The 23,567-nt window shown below is 40.8% G+C and overlaps 1 protein-coding gene across 1 annotated transcript; it reads left to right on the top strand.

The window, feature by feature from the left end:
• The first annotated feature begins 19,938 nt into the window (after positions 1-19,938).
• Positions 19,939-21,729, top strand: LOC147624406 (uncharacterized). The gene has a single exon (XM_086819954.1). It carries the CDS (start codon positions 20,217-20,219, stop codon positions 21,639-21,641), a length of 1,425 nt encoding a protein of 474 aa, XP_086676080.1. The 5' UTR covers positions 19,939-20,216; the 3' UTR covers positions 21,642-21,729.
• Positions 21,730-23,567: the final 1,838 nt, after the last annotated feature.

The following is a 23,567-nucleotide window of genomic DNA, read 5'->3' as shown; positions in this document are numbered from 1 at the left end:
ACATATTAAAACTTGTGATCACATTGTATATTCACATGACCTGAGAAATGACCTGCCGGAACCCACTAGTCCAGTAACACCTCCGGGCTTCTATCTTTCCCGGCGGGCCCGCCGAGATACAGAGTTTTCCCGGCGGGCCTGCCGGGAAAGACAAAAGCCCGGCGGGCCCGCCGGAAAAAAGAAGGAACACCGGCGGGGTATTATTCTGTATATAAACACTGCTGCCCGACACCCATCGTACAACTTTTGGGAAGATAGTCCTTGTTTTGGGGGCGTGATATCTCTCCTCAAAGTACTTGTAGAGCTCTCGAGTTGCTAGAATTGAATTGGGGGCAGGGTGTGGTTCGTAGCTAATACTTGCGGAGATTTAGGGACAAATTTGGAGTCATTCAGCTTTGCATTTGAGCCACGTACGTAATCTACCTCATTCTGCTTTATGAATGGTTTGATGGAGCCAAGAGTCCTGCTTAGGGGCTTGTATTGGTTCTTGATACTTGATATAGTTTAGAGTAGACAAGGGTCTATTGTCCTATACTAGAGTATTGGGCAAGCATAGATCTTTGATTTTTTTTGTGAATGTTAGAGAAGGTCTATTGTCCTATACTAGAGTATTGGGCAAGCATAGATCTTTGATTGTATAAAGTATCCTTAATTGGGTACAAAAGGCATCCTTCATTGGGGGTGCAATGTGCATGATAGTCTCGAAGTAGTTTTGTAGTAAGACCTTGCAAGATAGTTTGAAGTAGTTTTATGTTATGTGATGATCTTTTGTATTTGTTAAGATAGTTTCGAAGTACTTTGTCTGCAGATGTATGTTTTGTTATACGTGAGTGATTTGTTGTTTTTTCATTTGTGTATTCATTGTTATATGCTTGGTTGAATAGGTTATTTGTTGAGATGGAGGACAATGTTGGATCCAGTGATACCTCCAATAGAGTCCAAATTTCAAATAGCAAAAAAAAAAAGGCACCTGGAATAGAGTGGCAATATGCAATTAACGTTGGTGATCGATTCATAGATTGGGAGTGTAAGCTATGCCATGCAGTAAAATCAGGTGGGGCGCCTCGACTAAGAGAACACTTTTTAGGCGGACCGAAGAAAAAGTCATGTACCCACCCCTCTGCACCTATAGTGGCCAAACGCATAAGAGAAGAAATTCAAAAGAAAGATTCAAGAAAACATGACACTCCTACCGTTAATGTATCAAGGCAGCAAGAACATTATTGTTCTAATCATCAAACTCCCGCTACATCGCCTACTTGTACCCCGAACGGCAATGTGCAACCAGAAAGTAATCTACCCAGTGCATCTTCTTGCAAGCGAAACTTTGACGTAGGAAATATACCCATGCGTCAAACTTCATTGCAAGAAAGCCTACGTCAAGGTCGACTCGATGATGCACAACTCGTCCTTGCTGAAGCGATTTACTTTTCTAGGAGTGCTATGATGATGGTGGACAGTGAGCATTGGAAGAGAGCATGGAAGAAAATTGGTGAGTTTGGACCAGGGTTTTCACCGCCTACGTACCATGCTATGCGAAATGATCTATTAGAGAAATGTTATGCGCAGGTAAAAGAACGTGTACAAAGAATAATTCTTAGCAATATAGAGCTTTCTGGATGTAGTATAGTAAGTGATGGATGGTCTAATGTGCAAAGAAAACCATTAATTAATGTAATGGTTATTTCACCTAGAGGTGAGACTTTCATCCGTGCCGTGGATTCAGCTGGTTCAATCAAAACTGGGGCTTACATTGCTCAAGTCATTAACTCTGTGATAGAGGAAGTGGGTGCCAAAAATGTAGTCCAAGTCGTCATGGACAATGCAAAAAATTGTAAAAATGCATCCAGAATCCTACAGCGACAATATCCACATATTTTTCCGGTAGGCTGTAATACTCATAGTTTGAATCTTGTATTAAAAGATTGGTATAAATCTGATGATACCAAATGGTTTGCCTCAATCGTCGACACTGCTCGCCAGCTTGTGAAATTCATGCTCAAGAGACAGAGAGTTTTAGATATGTTTCGACCTCGCATGTCAGTTATGTTAAAGCTTCCAGCGGAGACTAGGTTTTGCACTCACTTTTACACTTTTGAGTCTCTTCTTAGAAATAAAGATGCAGTTTGTGAAACATTTACATGCATGGCATTTCATGACTGGGAGAACACTCAACTTGAAAAAGTGAAAGAGAAAATCAAAGTCTTGAAGGGAGCGCTTACGAGAAGAAGTTGGTGGAACAGTGTGATGGATGCATACCATGTAATGATGCCTGTTATGTATGCTGTACGAAGTCTTGATCAAAGAGCGCCTAATCTCGGAAAAGCATGGATGCAATGGTGGACTGTCCAGCGGAGTTTGGAGTGTCCTGAGAAATTAGAGCATTCAGTGGTGGAAAAGCAATGGCGTGTACCATTCTCCAGTAGACAAAGAAAAGTTCTGTTGAAGTACTTTCATGCTAGATGGATTGGAGCGCATTCACCACTGCACAGTGCTGCTTACATGTTAGATCCTGAATATTGGAATATGGATTTGATGTCCAACGTTGAGGTGGTGCAAGATTTTTATAAAGTGGTAAACACTTTCTATAATAATGATGATGATCGTGTACAGTGCATAAAGGAGATGACCTCATTTCGGTTGAAAGAGGGTTTATTTTCCAACTCCCTTGTTCAACAAATGGCTAAAGAGCAACCTGCATGGAAGTGGTGGATGATGAATGCTGGTGAGCATTATGCTTTATTGCGCAACCTTGCGATGAAGGTTCTAAGTCAGTGCTCTTCAAACTCAGGCTCAGAAAGAAACTGGAGCATGTATAAATATATTCATAGTACTATTCGCAATCGACTTCTTGCAGATCAAGCAGATAAACTTGTTTACATGTACTGCAATGAAAAGATCTTGCGAGACATCAAAAGCGAAGAGTATGAAGAAGATATGCCCAGATGGATGTACAATTGTGAAGATGTAGTAGACGAGAACTTTGATGTTGGACGTACGTTGTGCACCACCCTTGAGATAGAAGACAATTTAGACATTGACTTAGATGAGCTTAATTTAGCAGACGAGAGAGTAAACGGTGAAAGAATTTTGGAGCAAGATACTGACATAGAGGAAGAAGTCACTTCATTAATTTAATAAAAAGTACTTGTACAAATGATCATATTTGGAGAAATTATCAATACAAAAGTAGAATTTGTTTTTCTTAGCTCTCATCTTGAAATAAATTGCGAATTGCACTAGGAGTGCATCTAAAGGTCTTGGTGGTTTATATTCGCTAGCCATGCCGAACACTGTATAAATACCTTGATTTATTGGGACATTGCACAATGCACATGTGGAAGTATTTTGCATTTGTCTCACTAAACATATTAAGTGGTAATAGTGTCCACATGGTAGTATATACTGGCCGCTCCACCCATCGAATACTTTGTAACATACAGGACATTGGGGGGTGGAGGAACTTGTAGCCTCAGCAGAAACTCCCACAAGATCAGGATGTATCAAAAAATGAGAGATGTGGTTTCCTTGGCGCACAGGAGCAATACGTGAGGAGATGCTCTGCACATCTTGGCTGATCTTTGTTAGCTGCTCTTGAATCCCTCTATTGGCCGGGGGAGGAGTTGACGCTTGAGTTAATCGGTCAGCTTCTTTCTCCTTCTCTGCTAGCTGTGCCCCTAAGCTTTCTTTGACCTGGTTTAACTCCAGTCCAGTGCCCTCCACCATGAGAGCAAGTTCTTCTCTTGTGAATGTCACTGTCTCTTCACGTATGTCGTGGGTGTTGACAGAGGCCTCTCTGGAGGCGAAGTCCACTGGAGTTTCTAGGATAAAGTGAGCATATAGCATTTTAGCAAAATAGAGTGGAGCGTCGGCGTTATGGAGAGGACGACCGTACACCTCCAAGAAAATGCGCTCGGCATTAGTTTTGATATCATTGTGAGTGCAACGAGAAATCTTCCATCTTCCCTTCTTAATCTCGCCATCTGGACATGGCCATATTTCCTTTATCATCTCTGTGGTTGCGCGTTTGTTTATGTCTTTCCACCATTGGGCATAAGTTGGATTTGTCCATTTCGATAACTTGCATGCTGTTCTTGTAGCTTCGCGGGCTGTCAGGCCATGTGCAAGGGCCTTCATTCGCTCGTATGCCTTCTTGGCTAACTCCTGATGCTCGTTCGCTTGCGCCTGCTCCATATCTGCATGAACGTAAATGACTTTAGGATTTTAATGAACTGTAAAGATCAACGTAAGATAAATTGACCATTACTCTCAAAATCTTGAAGTCAAACACCACGAGAGGAGATATGTATTGCAAAGACTCGATGAGAAATATCCACTTGACTCCAAAAACACTTCAAACAATACTCGCACATCAAATTTTGAAGAGAAAACATAAACTTAAACACCACAAGAGGAGAGAGATGTTGCAAAGACTCAATGAAGAGAGAAACAAAATTTTGAAACATTGGACACATCAAATTTTGAAGAGAGAAACAAAATGCCATTCCTGAAACTTAATCTCTTGATACTGTATCATTACAAAGTTGGGGTGAATGCCACCGATAGCTCTACAAGAGGACGTTGTGCCCTCGTAGGGTCAGTATTTAGTGATCTAAAAAATTCAACTACTTGCAAAATTGATTTTCGCTCATTGCGATTAGGCAGAAACATTCAATTTTTGACTCTATGAATAATAGTATCCATGGTAACTTTGTCATGGGAACTATTATCCATCCACAACTCTTGCACTTTCTGCCAAAAGTCATATAAAGTTTGTAATAAATATCCCAAGGCAAAAACATCAGATGCAGGAGTGTATGCATCTGCCAAAAATGGATCATAAAGCTCTGGGGCTATCCACGGCCGTTTATTTCGCTCTCTGTCTGCGTAGGAGACTGCCTGTGCCACCTTCTCGGGGTTCTTGTCTGCTTCAAAAACAAAATTGAGAGACACCCGTTTTTTGGGCGCTCTCAGCAGCAACCCCCAATCGATAATACCTATGCGTGGCTTTAGCTCTTTTGTATAATCCAACACTACATTGAAAGGATGTAGGTCGGTATGTACAATACCTGCCATATGTGCTGCCGCTAGACCTTCCACCAGGGCATGCATAATATGTGGCATGTTTATTACTACCTCTTTTATTTTTGAAAGTTCTAGATGACTTAAAGGGATATTATCAGGCGGGGGTTGTCTCCATCCTCGATCCAAACGAAAAATTGCTCTGGTGAACTCACTGAATCTGAAGGGAACCTTTAGAAGAGTATCACCAAGAGCGCCGCCATTATAGTACGGGAAAATTGTGATCCAAGGAGCCTCTTTTGTAAAGGCAATGCATAGGACAATCGATGGATGTAGCACTTGCATACCCTGCTCTGCCTGGAAGCTCTCGAACTTTGCGCTGCCTTCTCCTTTGTAGTGCTTTCCGCAAAAAGTGATGTGCTTCGATAAAAATGATATACCTTTAATTGCATACTCTTTTACTGTTCCAAAAACACCGGAGCCTATTGTTCGTCCTTCGTGAAGAGCTTCGTGCGGGATGCCAATAAGATGTGTGCACATAGAATTGTAGATGGTACGATTAATGACACCTGTACCACTTGCATCTGCCTGACTGGACGTTGCAGCGACGTCCTGGGCAATGTACACTCTTTTGGGGAGGGACTCTGCATCCAACGCCTTCATGCGCTTGCTCTTGGCTCTTTTCTCGCTCCATACAACGTCCCATAACTGTAGACGTTGCATATTGGCTTCAGGTGGGGCAGCATCTCTAAGATCACTGCATGCTACATGCATGCTCCCCAAAATGGTTCGTGTTATGTGCTGATGGTTGAAATCTGCTATCTTCTGTCTATTTAGCAGCTCAGCGTTGCCTCCGCTTTGAAGCCGACGCTGTGCATTTTTCCATATTTGGTCTATGAGATCTCGCATGAGTATCTCAGACTCATTGATCTTTTTGACGACATCATCAGTACATTGTGATACTGTGATGACCGCTTCAATGCGAATTGCTCGTAGAACGATTTTGCGCTCTTCGGGAGAAAGCATGTTGATCGTCTTCGTAAATCTAGCAAATATCACTAAACACAAAAAAACAGAATATCAAACATTACTGAAATAAACATCAAGCAAACGTGAGAGAACAGCAACAAGTATATCAATATCGTCAATGTTCATACAAAAACGGAATATCAAATAATTTTAATGAACTCAACATCATCCAATACATCATCAAACGTGAGAAAACAGCAATAAGTGTATCATTACTTATCAATGATCAAACAAAAATAGAATATATCAAACAACATTACTGAACTCAACATCATGCAATACATTATCGAACGTGAGACAACCGCAACAAGCGCATTATTACTTACGAAGTGTATACATTATCGAATGTGAGAGAGAGAGAGAGAGGGGGAGGAAGAGAGAGAGGTGTGACAGATAGAGAGAGGAAAAATTAAATGATATTTTTTATAGTTTTGTGAGTTCCTAAAGAGAGAAAAATAATGTTTTGTAATCCTAAAGCACTCCTCATCTACATACCTATCATGATAGAGAGAGATGTGAAGTGTATCATGAGAGAGAGAGAGAAAGAGTTGTGAAGTGTATCATTGCAAGAGAGAGAGAGAGAGAATTGTGAAGTGTATCATGAGAGAGAGAGAGAGAGAGAGGAGAGGAAGAGAGAGTTGTGACAGATAGAGAGAAGAAACATTAAATGACATTTTTAATGTTTTTGTGAGTTCCTAAAGAGAAAAATAATGTATTGTTTTAATTTTTAAGTAAATAGAGGGAGAAAAAAGAAATTATTAAGAATTATGTATATTTTAAGAGAAATAAAAAAAATCATTATCTACACATCTATCGTGTTGTGAAGTGAATCATGAGAGAGATAGAGAAAGAGTTGTGAAGTGTATCATGAGAGAGAGAGGGGGGTAAGAAGAGAGAGATTCATATTTTTCGAGTTACGAATCACGATATTATAAAATAAAACGTTTAGACAATATGATGTAAACTTTGATCCATGAAATACTAATGCCACGTTAGCAACCAAGTATCGCATGGATCAAACACAATAAAAACAATACAAGTCAAATCAAACAAATTTACGACATTTATTCGACCGCGTTAACGATCATATGCCGAAATACGCAAGCAAATTTACGACACTTTTTCGACCGCGTTAACGATCAAATGCCGCAATATGCAAAAAACATTTTATGCACTAGCGGACGACACCAACTTGCCGTGTTAACGACAAAATGCCGCCCGATTCTATGGGAATACCAATAGGATACGAATATACACTGGCCGCGTTACCGACCATATGTCCGCATTTGACAAAGGGAAGGGAAGGGAAGGTGACATCACCATAACGATACTATGCTTGCCGCGTTACCGACTAGTACCGCTACGGCGTGTCATACTTACCATAGGACACAGACTAGCCGCGTTACCGACTAAGTGCCCCAGGGTAAGCACCATTCCGAAGAATGGCCTTACACACACACCAGTCGTGTGGCGGGCCACCCAAATCCTGCCGCGCATTGCGACAATGGGCGGCTGCCCGCACGAACTCACCCACACACACATCCCTCGTGTGGCGGACCACCCACATCCTGCCGCGCATTGCGACAGTGGGCGGCTTCCGGCACGAACACACCCACATACACACACACACACACACAAGTTTTTATTACCTGTGTATGCTGTCAGCAATGAAATCCCAAAGGGTCCCCCGGGCCCATATATATAGAAAATTGTACCCCGCCGGGCTATATGGCGACCCTGCAGGGACCCGTCGGGCTTTGATTTATCTCGGCGGGCCCGCCGGGTATAGCAAAAGCCCGGCGGGATTTTTCCCGGTTACCAGGTCGCTTGCCACCGGCTTTTTTGAGAACATGTTAACATGTGAACATGTTAATAACATGTTCACACATGTTATTAACAAAAAAATTTTTGTGATCACGTGAATATAAAATCAGAGCATATCATCATCGTCCATACCTTTGGAATCATCCCTAAAAAGATACCGCACCATATCATCAAACACTTCCTCTTCTACAACTTCGTGGGGTGCAGGGCTATTGTCATCCCTTTCCCACTCATCTCTGACAATAGATCCCGAAGCTCGAGCATTATCTCGTCGATGCTTTGCATGCTCTCGCCGTGCGTAGGGCACCATGTTAGGGTGTGGTACTGCATCTTGCTTTAATTAGAGTATATATATTACAACTCCATTAATTTAATTTGGATACCATGAGTCATTTGAATACTATCAATTTACATCTACTCACCTCTAAACCTGTTTGATTCCATTCTCCATACATGGAGATGTGATTCAAGGTAATTCGACGTGCTCCTACAATGCATCCTTGACTTTGATTACACATACACTTGGTCCTTTTGTTGGATAAATGTAATCCCAACTCCTTAGTCCAATTTAATATGTGGTTGATAGGCTAGTGGTCAGTGGTGGTTGGTGTGTAAAGCCTACAAATGGTTGGTGCATGTTGTTCATGCAACTCATGCAACTAAAAATAGGGTAGAGGAGTCTCTAAATAAGGTACGAGTCGTGATCAAGGTATTATGTAAGTTTGGTTCATGTCTAATCACAATTAGTGTCTTCTTGTGTTAATCTCATATCAATTTTCTGCATATACCAATTTTTGTCCCTCATATTCATGATGTCTTGTACAATCTTTGATCCACCTTGAGTATGTTTTGATCAATCTTCATAGCTTAGTTATCATATCCAACATTTGGTATCAGAGCTTGACTCAATTAGGTTTAGTTGATTAGCAAAAATCTTAATCAATTTCTTAATCACCATAGCCAATTTTTCTCAGTTTCAACCACATGCTGTAGTTTGATTCCATGTGTGCACTTGAGTTTATCATACCCCAAGATTTTGATATAGGCTCTTAGCTTTACTCCCACGAATTCAAAGATCAACGCCCAATTTCAATGCAGCAGCACGAATTTGTCATCGTTAGCCAGACATCCGTTTTTTTGTTCATTGAATCAATTCGCCATCTTCGCTTCGAATTGAGCCAATTCCTTTGAGGTGATGTAAGTCCATCAAGTGAAGATTCAACGTATCAAATCTTGTGATATTTAGTGCACTGTAGCTGCTGTACGGAGCTAATTTCCAATCGCCCCTTTTCTGTAATTTTTGCTCCTCCAACATGGTGATACCTATTTTGATTTATATTGATGATATTTTTGTTATTTGGGCTTAAATCATCTATGTGAGCAAGTTCTCAACATTAATCATCATATTTCATCATCATGAGTTCCAAATTCCTCGACAAATTCAACGGAACTGGGTTCCATACTTGGCAAATCAAGGTGAAGGGCTACCTCATGAAAAAAATTTGTGGAGTACGGTCAAGCCACTTACTGAAGATGAAGCTAGTATTTCTGCTGCAGTTACAAGAGCTACAATGGCTGCACTTCAAGTAAAAGATGAACAAGCACTTGGTATTATCATTACTGCTTTAGAAGATGATTTTTTTCATTATATTGATGATATTGAGTCAGCTATGGAAGCTTGGGAATTATTAGAACGTACTTTTGGTGCAAAGGCAAAGCATTCCAAGATCAGTTTGAAGATGCAACTCTTTGATCTAACCATGGAGAGTAATGAAAATTTAGCAGCTTTGATTAACAGGTTGAAGAGCTTAATGACACAGTTGGTTTATGTTAAATCTCTTGTTCTTGAAGAAGATGCTATTGCTATCCTGCTTAAAAGCTTACCTTCAAGCTTTAGACAAATTGTGACGGTACTTAAAGAGAAGGAGCCAGTCCCTTCTTTGGAAAGTATCATAAATTCTTTGCAGGAAGAAGACAAGAAGATTACAAAGGATGTGATAGATCCTTATGCATATACTGTTACTACGACATCGGCAAAGAAGAAGTGTACTATTTGTGGTCGTACAAATCATCTTACTAAGGATTGTTTCTCCAAACATCCTTGTGAGTATAATTTGTGGAAAGACGAATCATCCATCCTCAAAGTGCTACCAAAAAGATCAAAAGCAAGCAAAGGCACATGTGGTTGAAGAAGTCAACCAACAAGAAGAAACAAATCTTTGTTCTAGTCTCAGTATAAAAGATGTAGATGAGGAGTATGCTTTTTAGATTATGTCATGTATGTGGTTGAGTCAAGACTTATGTTGTTCCAACTTGACGAGTTATAGAGGAGAGTACACTACCCTATGTTGTTATTAAGGGGGGACTCTTACTCATTGTGTCAAGGAGGTTTGTTAGACTTGATTCATGTTTTGTAAGAAGTTGGTCTTAAGGGGGGGATTGTTGGATAAATGTAATCCTAACTCCTTAGTCCAATTTAATATGTGGTTGATAGGCTAGTGGTCAGTGGTTGGTGTGTAAAGCCTACAAATGGTTGGTGCATATTGTTCATGCAACTCATGCAACTAAAAATAGGGTAGAGGAGTCTCTAAATAAGGTACAAGTCGTGATCAAGATATTATGTAAGTTTGGTTCATGTCTAATCACTGCATATACCAATTTTTGTCCCTCATATTCATGATGTCTTGCACAATCTTTGATCCACCTTGAGTATGTTTTGATCAATCTTCATAGCTTAGTTATCATATCCAACACCTTTGTCCCAACCACACATCGCGATTACGATGATGCATTGTCTCATCCTCACCAGAACTGCTTGAGGAGGTTGATGACATCCTATGTACAAAAGAGCAAACACAAAATCATAATCAGTTTTTAATGAAAGTATAAAAATTTCTATAAATCGCGTGTAACAGCGCATCTATATCCTTAAAATTGCATGTATTAGCGCGTCTACATCCTGAAAATCGCATGTATAAGTGCGGCTACTTCTTGAAAATCACGTATAAACGTGGTTAAATCCTAAAAATCGCGTGTATAAACACGGCCGATTTATTATAAACGTGAAAATACACGCGCTGTTACACGCGACGACCTATCTATACCTAAAATAACCCGCCTTCTCCAAATAAACATTTTCAAACCAAGATTTGCCCTCATTCGTCGCCGCCTCTTCCAACAGAGCACTAAACCTGAGTGCAAGGAGCAGACAAGGAGCACACATGGGTGAAGGAAACCAGCCAAAACGAAGACTCACTTTTTCAGAGGTGAGTCAGTTTGTCTTTTGTCCTGTCTCTTTCCTTCCATTTGTTTATGCTATTGTCTCTTTCCTTTATGAGTTTGTCTCCGTCCTTCTTCTTCTTTGGTAGTACTTTTGTGAACGATTGTGACAGTGGGCTTCTTTTATAAGGACGATTTGTCGGAGGTTGGTCGCTTTCAAAATTTTTTTTTCGTAGGCCGCGTGTAGGAACGCGTTTGCACAGACGTTCACGTGCATATACACGCGTTTCTGGATGGGTGTATACACACGACTGTGTTTCACCCATGCTTGCGATCCAGGTTCTTCAGAGAGATGATCCCATCTGCATATGGCTTGCCTTCACAAAATCATATGTGCTAGCTTGCATTTGTGCTTTGATGCAATCATGTATATACTTTTATTTTTGCAGATTCTTTATGGATCCAGGTTCTTCATCCGATCCATTTGCATACGGCACTTGGATGATGGAGATGCTAAATCATTTTGGGCGCCATCCTGGTCTAGTTGAGCTTACATAGTACATGTATGCCCATCCCCCTCCTGGATTGCTTGGTATCTATACCCCACCCCCGAGTATCCATGTCACTCCACTGCTGTCTATGCCTGCGAGTCCGATGAGATGGCATGCAGCTTCTCCTCTTCCACACCCACCGAGGAGACATACCCCGTCCCAGACACACTCACGCACACCCTCCCAGGCACCGTCACGTCAGGGCTCACAGCCACCATCACGTACTCCCTCACAGTCATAGTCACATAGACAATCTCCCAGTCGTGACTCCACCCACAGTTAGAGGAGAGCAAACGCCGCTGTAGGAAGAGTGGGAGTGGAGGATGCGGCGGGTGCTTTGGTGGGGGAGGTAGTAGGGCACACGGTGAGAGAGGAGATAGAGGGAGAAGAGTTAGAGGAGACAGTGAGGATGAGGAGGAGGTGAGAGAGGTGGAGGGAGTGATCTGCTATGATGTGACGAATAGGGGCGGGATAGTGATGGATGCGAGGGGGAGAGGTAATGGAGTATATGCGTGGGGTAGTATCAAACTTGTATAGAAATTGTTTTATTAGATTTAAAGATCAAAATAGCCGATTAGTTGGGGAGGTGATAGATGCTATACATAGTCGATATCCCAACCCCCCACATGCGACATTCTCGGATGTATGGGGAAGGACGTGAATAAGGGAGATCTTAAGTAATAAAAGATCTCATCTTAAGAAACTCGCGTACGATGATGGGCTAAATGTAGCTGCGGCGGGGCGGGTGGCTATCCTGCCGAGAAACCTGCCACTACGCGCACAAACGCGAGTGGAAGGAGACAAAGAAACGAGCAGAGGGTTGCGTGAAGAGCAGGTAGCATGTGGAGGCACGACGAATCCAGATGGAGACCATTGGATCTTCGCATTTCGGATCTGGCGGCGTCGAGTCATGGGAGGCAGAGTTCGTAAGTATCTTGCCACTTTATTTGATTGTTTACTTAATTCATTGATTCTATGATTGTTTTAATCTTACAAATTGTGTTGATTATGATACAGCGAGGGTTACGGGGAGGAAGCCCACAGCCCACGATACTAGGTATGCTCGCTGGCATAGCAAACGTGACAGGTGGGCCCTCTTCAGAGCCAAGGGACGTATTACGGACGTGCAGTTTGAGATGGCCATGAGACCATACGGTCGACAGGTACTTGAAAACTCTAAACGAATGATTTTGGTTTATTGAATTACATATATATATATACTTATATACTATATATTACTTGAACAGGCACAAGCTGCTCTACTGCTGCACCTGCCGCCGCCGCCACTGCAGAGGGTGGACGTGAGCACTACTCATCGGACATTCCGACCGATGTGAGCATCTGATCATGGAGGGAGCAGCGAGTCATCATCTGGGTCTGAGTAGTACTCAGACTTATAGTATCACATTCCATATTGAGGATGTGGTTGTATATATATTTTTGTAACTGAAGCCATGGGCTACTTTGACATATGGACTCCCTTGCATATACACATAAAATTTTGATAGTAATATTGAATCGTGTACACATAAAATTTTGTATATACGTGTACACATAAAATTTTGATAGTAATATTGAATCGTGAATTGATAGTATTGCATTCATGTCTGTCTTGAATTGTGTATTGACAATGTATGCATTCATGTCGTTCTTGTCTTAAATCTTCCTCGTGGGGTGGTGGTGGATGGTGCAATGCACCCAAAAAAAATCCAGAGAGTGTTATTGGGTGCTGGAATGCTGGAACAGCATTCAGATACCAAATAGCACTCTTTGGGTTTTTTTTTTTGCTCTCTGTTCGTGTGTATAAACGCGTCAACTCTGCAAAAAGTCACGTGTATATACGCGGATACTCTGTGAAATGCGCGTGTATAGACGCGTCAACTATGGAAAAGTCACGTGTATATACGTGGATACTCTGTGAAATGTGCGTGTATAAGCACAGCTAAACTAACAAAACACGTGTATACACCCTCCTATCAGCGCATCTAACGCAGCTAAACTGACAAAATGCATGTATACGCCCGTGTATCAGAGCATCTGACTATTTCTATACACGCGCTTTTACACGCATGTCTCTGGCCGCGATGATACACGCGCTGATACACGGGCCCGTTACTTTTTTTCCACAAGTCATTTTTAGCGGCTAGGAGCGCGGGTATGAGACCGATCCCTTGTAGTGTTACCCATTGCATTTATGTCTATATTCAATATTAGAAACTTGTATTCAACCCTCAAAAACTCTCCAAGAGAGACCAAACTGAAGAAGTTCTCATGCCAAATTTTTTATGTTTATAGCATTATGACTCTACCATCAGCTCATGATCCTCACCCACCTTTGGAGCTCTTACGACTCATGGCATAATTTAGCGTATTTCTCTGAATGGAATTGTGCTATATTTCAACATTTGCTAACGGATATTCAAAAACTGACAATAGAACGAATGGTCAAATATTTGGACGCATGATCATGAAGAGTGTTTTGTTTTCATACCCATTGGCAACATTGCAGTTTTTACTCCAAATATACGTTTTTATCACCTTCTGGAGTAGATTAACATCATTTGTGGATATAGTATAGAAGATGATTCATGGATATCTGATGAAGAGTTTATGAATCGACTCCATTACCTTAGAACCAAATTACCTCCTGAGAAAATGATTGTACTCTACCACACCCGCATTATTAGAAGAATGTAAATATTGTCCAACTTCTTGTATTCATTTTCTTGTTATTTATATCAAATTTCATTTTTGATGTCAAATAACTTTTCTTCTCAGGGTGGGTATTCCTTTATCTTTATACCCATAATCAATTTATCTTTTATTCCTATGATGTTAAGTTTCTCATGAAATTATGTTTAATGACTTTATATACCATATCCATAGAAACAATAATGAATTCACATCTCTTTCAAGTGTTACTATTGTTGTTGATAGATAAAATTCAATAACATCATAACGATGGAGGTATGTATATATTCACTTCCGTTTATAAAACTTTTTCATAAGTATTTCTATAATATTTTTATAACCTAAAAACCTAATTAATAAACCATATATTCAACATTAATATTAGTTGAAATACAGTAACTTAAATAATTTTTTTTAAAGTCAAACTTCTATTCTGTGAAGGAAGTGATGTATGAAATCAATCTGGTGGTATGTCTTCTATCTTCTACCATCCTATCTGTGTTAGTGCAATGCATCTATGTGGTATGGGATGCTTAGACTCGTCTCACATACATTCATTTGATTGGCATATGCATTATGTGTAGATCTATTCTTCCACATCAATCATGAAGCCATCCTCTCATGCATTTACGCAACTGTATGGATGCCCGTATATGGCATACATGTGGGCCTCCACTGTTTGTTTCAGTTGGTTTGTGTGGAGGGGTGATTCCCAAGTCGTGGAAGTAGAGCTACACACTTGAGGGGGGAGATTCACCCAATCTTGTCTTGTGTGGTATTTTCTATCCTTAACTCTTGTTGCAAATTTAATTTTTGTTTAGTTTATTCAATCGGTATTCAATTTTTAAAAGTGTTTAGCATGAGATAATTGATGAGTATTTTAATTAAATCAATTTTTGCAAGTTTCTTTTAAATTCTATCTTCCTAGAAAATTAGATCCATGACATCTCTAATATGCAACTTCTCTAATTGTATGTTTGTTTTGCAGCTTTTGATTTGCTGAGATTCAAGGTAGCCCTTCACCTTTCTCTTTTTTTTTGTTTGTTCATTTGCTTTGCTTTTGATAATTGCACCCTTGGGTGCTGGGGTTTAAGATTAGCTTAGGTTTAAGCATGCATGCATCTAGCTTAAGGATTATGCATAAGCTTAAGATTAGGCAAAGAGATTGAAGCTTATGCATAGAGCTTCAAGTTTATGCATAGAGCTTCAAGTTTATGCAAAGATATTTCTTGTTTCCTTTACCTTCCAAGCTCTATTAATGGTATGATTTGCTTGTTGCTTTGCTTGTGTTGTATGTATTCACAAGTTTGCCTATCTTTACATAATCTCTTCACTTCCAGGCATGGACCGTAAACCCTTGCTGCTTTTGTTGTTTTTTTTCTTTTTTTTTAACTTGTATATAAGAGGCCCTAAGATGGGGAGGTGGGTAGATAATGCATGCTATATAGGCTTCTTTCCTTGTATAAAGATTATGTAAGAAGCTCATGCATAAAGCTTGCATAGGCTTCTTGCAAGCTCTATGTATAGACTTCTCATGCAAGCTTGCATGAAGCTTATGCATAGAGCATGCATAGAGATTACATAAGCCCTTATGGTCTTGCATGAGACCTTATGGTTTAGGGTTTTTACAATAGGCTTAGGGTTTAGGCTTATGCATAAGCCCTTATGCACATAGGCTTATGGATAAGCCCTTATGCATTAACCTTATGCATTAGCCCTTATGGTTTAGGGTCTATGCAATAGGCTTAGGGATAAGCCCTTATGCATTAGATTTATGCATTAGCCCTTATGCATAAGCCCTTATGCATAGCCTTTATACACATAGGCTTATGGATAAGCCCTTATGCATTAACCTTATGCATTAGTCCTTATGGTTTAGGGTCTATGCAATAGGCTTAGGGATAAGCCCTTATGCATTAGATTTATGCATTAGCCCTTATGCATAAGCCCTTATGGTTTAGGGTTTATGAAATAGACTTAGGGTTTAGGCTTATGCATAAGCCCTTATGCATAGCCTTTATACACATAGGCTTATGCATAAGCCTTATGTATAGGCTTATGGATAAGCCTTATGTATAGGCTTATGGATAAGCCCTTATGCATTAGCCCTTATGGATTAGCCTTATGCATTAGCCCTTATGGTTTAGGGTTTATGCAATAGGCTTAGGGTTTAGGCTTATGCATAAGGCCTCATAGATTCTGCTTATGCATAAGCCCTTATGCAATAGGCTTATGCATAAGCCCTTATGCAATAGGCTTATGCATAAGCCTATTGCATAGGCTTATGGAGATAAGCCGTTATGCATAGGCTTATGGATAAGCCCTTATGCATAAGCTTAGGGTTTAGGGTTTATGCAATAGGCTTGGGATTTAGGCTTATACAACTAATTACTTTTTCTCATGTTATGTTTTGTAAGTCTTGCATTTTTGTCCTCTCCTTTGGCTTGACATTGTCGAGGCAAGCTCTCTTATTCATGAAGCATCATTTTATTTGCAACCTTATGCCGGGTTTAGGGCTTAGGCTTATACATAGAGATATGGGGCATTATTGTAGGACATGTAGAATATTGTTTAAGTCAAGTTAGAAGTGGTTATCCGCCGCGAGTAGGTGGTTATAGTGGAAGGGGAGCCCTCGATCTTTTCATTATCCTTCTCTTGTAAAAGAGAAGCTGCCTTTGGCTTCAATAGTGAGAAGCGTGTGAAAAGTCCTCAGAAGCTATCATCCAAAAGGGGCATTGTCCACCCTGCTTATCTAAGCAGTATTGTACAAGGTCTCAACAATGTTCTAATATCACATGCTGCCTCATTTGTTTAAGCTTTAAGCATTCGTCTACACTAGAGCATTCTTGTGTTGTTGTCCTCTTTTTGGCTTGACATTGTCAAGGTAAGCTCTCTTATTCATGAAATCTCATGTTTATTGCAACCTCATGCTAGATTTAGGGTTTAGGCTTATGCATAGAGATATGGGGCATTATTGTAGGCCATGTAGAATGTTGTTTAAGTCAAGTTAGGAGTGATTATCTGCGAGTAGGTGGTTATAGTGGAGGGGGAGTCCTCGATATTTTCTCTATCCTTCTCTTGTAAAAGATAAGCTACCTTTGGCTTTAATTGTGGGGAGCGTGTGGAAAGTCCTCAGAAGCTATCATCCAAAAGGGGCACTGTCCACCCTGGTTGTCTAAGTAATATTGTAGATGGTCTTAACAATATTCTAATATCATATGTTGCCTTTTTTGTTTAAGCTTTAATGCTTTTGATTCATAGAGCTTCAAAAGTAGCTAATATGCTTTGTTTGTTTGTGTAGATTATGGATCGTACACCCGGCGACACACCTGCATATAGCCCCACTCTCTCCACCTTGTCTACACCATAGGCAATGTCCCTAGAGAAATTTCACCATTTTATGTCGTAGATGAGCCCCGAGAAAAGGGCTATGGTGCAAGCCTACTTTGGAGGAGATGCTAGCGCTTCTGCACAATCATCACATAGCCCACCACTACCCAGGCCACGCCCTTGGAAACTCCACGATACATCACACAAACCCCGCCCATGGCTCGCTCGTATACTTCCAGTCGTTGTAGACAAGATCGTTCGACGGGTTATTTCCGTGGTGGTGACTCCAAAGACGGTTCTTCTCCTCAGTGCCACGAGCGTCCACCCATTGCCAGTTGTGACGGGACACTGCGCTCACGCTCATCCCACCACTTCGACACAAATCCCTTTACCCCCTATCCGTCTCGTTCCCACTATCAAGTAGTGGATTGAAATGCGGTCTTAGATGACGTTGGCAACGAGATGAAGTCTTGAATCCACGAGTTATGCCATGTAGCCTTTGCTCACGAGACTACATGACTACATGGCATAAACTTGATACGGCCAAGAAGGAACAAGTCATGAATCAAATCAAAAGTGAGTTTATGCCATCACCAGGTAGTGAAGAGATCCATCCTACATGCATATAAAAGATCACATGGTGAATGTGATGAAGCACTGGCGCAAAATGACATCATATGCAAGGTAAAGTCAGGGGGATAAAAGCCTTGGAATTGCTCACAAGAGATTTGGGAAGAGGAGTGTAGAAAGCACCGTGCAAATCCCCAAAGGTATAAGCAGCAGGAGGAGGTCGCAGCGAAGCGAATGGAGAGAATAGGGAGCTCTCATCTTGGAAGCAATGGCTGGGATGCTTTCCACACCTACTTTGTACATATCACTCACTTTTTTAGTATAATGGGCATAATTTCATTTTTTTTAATAAGTACTCATGCTTCATGTTTCCAGCTGTGAATGGTCGGTTGTACTGCAAGTGATGTGGAGGAAAGGTACGTTCTATTGCATGTATGCTCTCCTCGAGCAACTTGAGCGAGAAGGCCAGAACGTGAATTGGATGAATGTGAATATAATAAACCATTATATTTTTCATCCATCAATTAGTTTTTTCCTCACTTGTCATTTCTAAGTTTTTGCCCCTTGAATACTCTTTTGTAGGGACCATTGCCAAACCTTAAGGATAACGCTGATGATTTTAGGAGCTATGTATAGGAGTCGGGCCTCAATGGCGTACTTTTTGTCGGCTCTATGCCTCTTTTTTATCGGCTCCATTATGAGCCATGTAACTTTTGTTACTTAATAGAAATTACAATATCATGACTTTTTAGTAGAGAACATGGATGTAATTTGTAATAGTGGTATACAGGTATACCCAACTGCTGGATTGCACCTGGGTGTACCATTATATATATATATAAAATTGAACCTACATCCGTCGATATAAACATCAAAATAAGCATCATATTGGTCACATCAAAATAAGCATCATATTGGTCGCAAAGCACGTCATTGTCAATGTCAAAATACGTGTCGCAATATTGGTCGCGTTGTCAGCGTCAAAATACTAGTTGAAAAATATGTTTACTTTTGATGATTATTTCGAAGTTTACATTGATGAACATTTCGAGGTTTATACTCACGGATTTATATCGACGCTTTTTGGGGATTTGTATATGTTCAAAACCGTTGAAAATCAACCCACCTGTAATAATAGTGTTGGTTTTTAAAACCTTGATTGGAATTTGATTCTGTTGAAAAACGGTTAAGCGCAATTGATACCTATTCGCATGCTGTTGTTGAGACCTTTTCGCAATCGACCCCTATTCGCATGTTGCTGAAAACAAATGGCTCACCTACGAATTAAGGAGCGCTTGTTTGCTTGCGATCTAGTGGGCGGCTTGCCAGTTGGCGCAATTATGCAAGATTAGCGTCACCTTCATTTGCATGCAGTATCGTATAAATGAGCCAAAATGCATCTCCATTTACATGATTAGTGACGGCATAGCTCTCAATATCTGATAGCTATGAAAAATCTAGAACCGACCGTAGCTCTCAGTATCTGATAGCTATGAAAAAATCTGCAACCCTAGGAATTTTCTGGCTATGGAGGCACATTATCAGTAGCACTAGCGAATGGAAAGCTATGATTTTAGGCATTAGGAGCCTTCGAGGAAAACCTTCGAGGTACATATTTCTACTAAAGCGTTGTAACGTTTGAGAGAAGCTTGTGGAGCGTGATTGCGATCAAAACGTAGAATCTTCGAGGCCGCCATCGCTCGCTAGACGCGAGAGCCTCCGACGCCTCGTCGGCCATCGCACGTACATAAGCAAAACGTAGAGAGCCTGCGATCAGGGCTCCATTGCTAAGCACCCGAGAGCCTGCGAAGCCTCACCCAGCGCACGTACATAATCAAAACACACAGAGCCTGCGATCAGGGCGGCTCCATCGCTAGGCACACGATCAGAGCCTGCGAAGCCTCACCCAGCACACGCACATAATCAAAACGTAGAGAGCCTGCAAGGACTCCATCGCTCTCGTTATTAATAATCAAGTCTATGGATAGAACGGAGAGGCCTGCAATTGCGAGAGACAAAAACGCAGGCGTGAATGATACAAGGAAGCGGACACGCTCACAGAGGAAGCAAGGTGGCGATGGCGATAAGAACGACGATGATGAAGGGCAGAAGGTGACAGTGCAGCGACCGTATTATCTCTGCCAAACTGTCGTACAAGAGATGGTGCTCTCGAAGCTGCCTGTACGTAGTCTTCTGCGTTTCCGGCTGGTTTGCGAAGAATGGAACGCTCTGATCATGAGTCCACGCTTCGCTGCACTCCACACAAGGCGATGTAAAACCCCTTGCTACTACGTCCTCTCTTACTTCACTGGCCAGCTTAGGTTTTATGACCCTCTCTCACAAGAACGTTTCTTTGTCGACCCCCCCTTTGAGATCCCTCTCCAACACCAAGTCCTCCTTCTGCACTCCTCCCATGGCCTCCTCTGCTTCCTCATGCATGATCATGATGCCCAAACCTCTCTTATCCGAGTTTGGAACGTTATTAACAACACTTGGAAGGATCTTCCTGAGTGTGCTAATGGCCCATGTCAGTGGTGGATGGTTGATTCCCCCCCACTTTATCCTTCTGAAATGACCTCCCTTCCTTCCCTGCATGTTCCTCAGTTTGTACTAGAATTCACAAGAGTTTTCTTAAGCCCAGATAGAACCCAGTTCTTCTTGTCCTTTGGTGGCCTTGACAACATGAGAACTAAAACAATGGCCATAGCCACATACAGCTCCTTCACAGATTCATGGCACATACATAGAAGCACCTTCTCTAACAACATTAATCTAAGGCCCATAAGTCACCGAAACCACCCAAGATCTTGTGTTTTGTGGAATGGAAAGATAATACTCCAACGTGCTCAGTGGCTCCCACCACCACACAGAGGGACAATTGGTGAGCAAGACCATGAGTTTGATGATGATTTATATAATGGGGAGGTTGAGGATGATGATTATGAAGACTTGTCTAAAGAAGACTATGGATTTAAGTTGGTGGTGAATGGATATAATGATGCAACTGGGAGGTGGCAGAAGTTGTTTGAAATGGAGCCACCACCTTTCACAATAGTGAAGTACGGCATGCTACTACAGTGTTCTGGGAGGCTGCTGATGGTGGGAAAGCGCAGGAAATATGAAGCTGTGGAGATATGGGAGGCAAAAATGGACACCAACAGATGGGATTGCATTGCTATAATGCCTGACAAGTATAAGTCTCTGTACTATGATGAAATGTCTTGTTTAGCAACACATGACACTATAGTGTTTGCAGCAAGCAAAAGGTATACAGGCTTGTACAGCTTTAAGTCTAGACGATGGAAACAGATACCTCTACGTGCAGACAAAGCCAGCGTCCACGAGCCTTATGATATCGGAGTGCTTCATGTCTCCCTTCTTGCAAGCAATTGTAGGCTGCTCTAACTCCCACCACCTCCATAAAAGAGCTATGAAATATTTCTTATTTCATAGCTCTTTTCCTCTTATTTCTTATTTCAAGGAATAATCAAGTCCCCCATGATGTTCAAGGATAATCAAGTCCTATTTATCACTTTTTCTCTTGAATAATCGAGTCTTATTTCAAGAAATAATCAAGTCCCCCATGATGCTCAAGAATAATGAAGTCCTATTATCACTTTTACTCTTGAATAATCAAGTCTTATTTCAAGAAATAATCAAGTCCCCCCATGATGTTCAAGTATAATCAAGTCCCCCATGCTAATCAAGAATAATCAAGTCCTATTTATCACTTTTATTTTTGAATAAGACCAAAGCTATTATGAAAAAATAAAGGCCTTCTTTGGCTACAACAAGGTTAAACTCTCTTGCATAATCGGTATCTTTCCTCCATCTTTCTATGTCCTTCTCTTCTTATATATGGATAAAATGAGAAGTGTGCCTTATTAGATGCTAGTGGTTGGTTGGGTTTATATTTTATCATTGCACTCTAAGGGAATGAAGGGGTGAAGGGATTTGGCATTCTCCCCCCTACCCTTTTTTTGTCTTCTTATATGTATAAAATTTCAAGTTTGTGCAGTAAGCTCATACCAGTAAACGTTTGGGGTGCGCCTGGCTTACAAGAAGGCTATAGTCTTTGTCCATATTTTCTTTGTGTCAAGATTCCCTTAGATTTTTTGGGAGAATTTTGTTAAGTTTTATTAAAAGTTGTTAAGTTTTATTGAAATTTGCATTTGTGGCTTCCTCTTACTCATATCTCCCTTTTTCAAATTCCCTATATAGGCTAGATTAACCTTATCATTTTCCTACTAACAGCCCTTCCTATATTTGAGATACAAGGTTCCCTCACTAACTCTCTCTCTCTCTCTCTCTCTCTCTCTCTCTCTCTCTCTCTCTCTCTCTCTCTCTCCTTCCTTTAGTCTCTCTGATCCTCTCTGCTTGTCTTTCATTTCTCTTTTCTTTAGGCTCGATCTCTCTCCTTGTCTCTCACTCTTTCATCATAGCCTTTCTCAAAACAAGAAGTAATGTAGGTTATACTATACTTAACACTTATTTTTAGTTATTTAAGTGACCAATTGTGCATTCATTAAAAATAGAGTTGAATTGAGATGGTTTTCTAGGATAAGAATTTTGTTTATCATAAAGTAGCATAACCATTTTTCCATTGGTAGTTCATGGTAATTTGTGTTTTTTGTAAAGGGGTTCTCTTTCACTTTCTGTTAGCCTCGTCAATGACATGCATAACATTCATTCAAGTATTATGATTCATTTCTATGATTTTAATAACCTAGTATTTTAACTGTATTACCTTGAAATACTGGGTTTATAGCGTTGATGTTTAAAAATGCATTTTAATTTTAAAAATCTAGTATCACACATGTTACATTATGTTCTTGTGCTAAGGCATCTCTACGGTGCGTGCGCGCCTGCACACACATACACACACAAAGTTATGGCCCATTTCTACCCTTTCAAGAACTCTCTCATTCAAGCAAGTATTGAAATGAGATTGAAACATACAACAACCATTGTGGAATTCTTACCTTGCTTCTAAAATCCATATATGCCATATCCAATCAAGGCACCCATGCCAGAGTGGGAGGAGCTTATGCCCATGGGGAAGGGACATAATGGTTACATACATGATTCCTTACTCATTCCTTATAGGCTACATGAGATGGAAGAAGCAGCACACCTAGGGTACACACAGGGAGGCTACTTGAATAATGAAGAAAACCTTCTTGCACTCTCTCTCTCTCTCTCTCTCACTCACTTCCCACCGTTTCTTCTTTCTCTTCTTTCCTTCATAGCTATCCTGACTCCCCCCACACTATCCCTCCCCTCTCTCTCACTTACTTCCCACCATTTCTTCTCCTTCTTCTTTCCTCCATA

The sequence above is a fragment of the Cibotium barometz genome, chromosome 25, assembly GCF_041138505.1.
Source record: "Cibotium barometz isolate CiBa-2024 chromosome 25, ASM4113850v1, whole genome shotgun sequence".
NCBI classification, from domain to species: domain Eukaryota; kingdom Viridiplantae; phylum Streptophyta; class Polypodiopsida; order Cyatheales; family Cibotiaceae; genus Cibotium; species Cibotium barometz.
Note: the sequence above shows the minus strand (reverse complement) of the source record. Positions and strands in the feature narration are given on the sequence as shown.

Excerpts from the sequence above, each read along its gene's own strand:
- LOC147624406 (XM_086819954.1), top strand. The coding sequence starts at position 20,217 with ATGGATAGAACGGAGAGGCCTGCAATTGCGAGAGACAAAAACGCAGGC.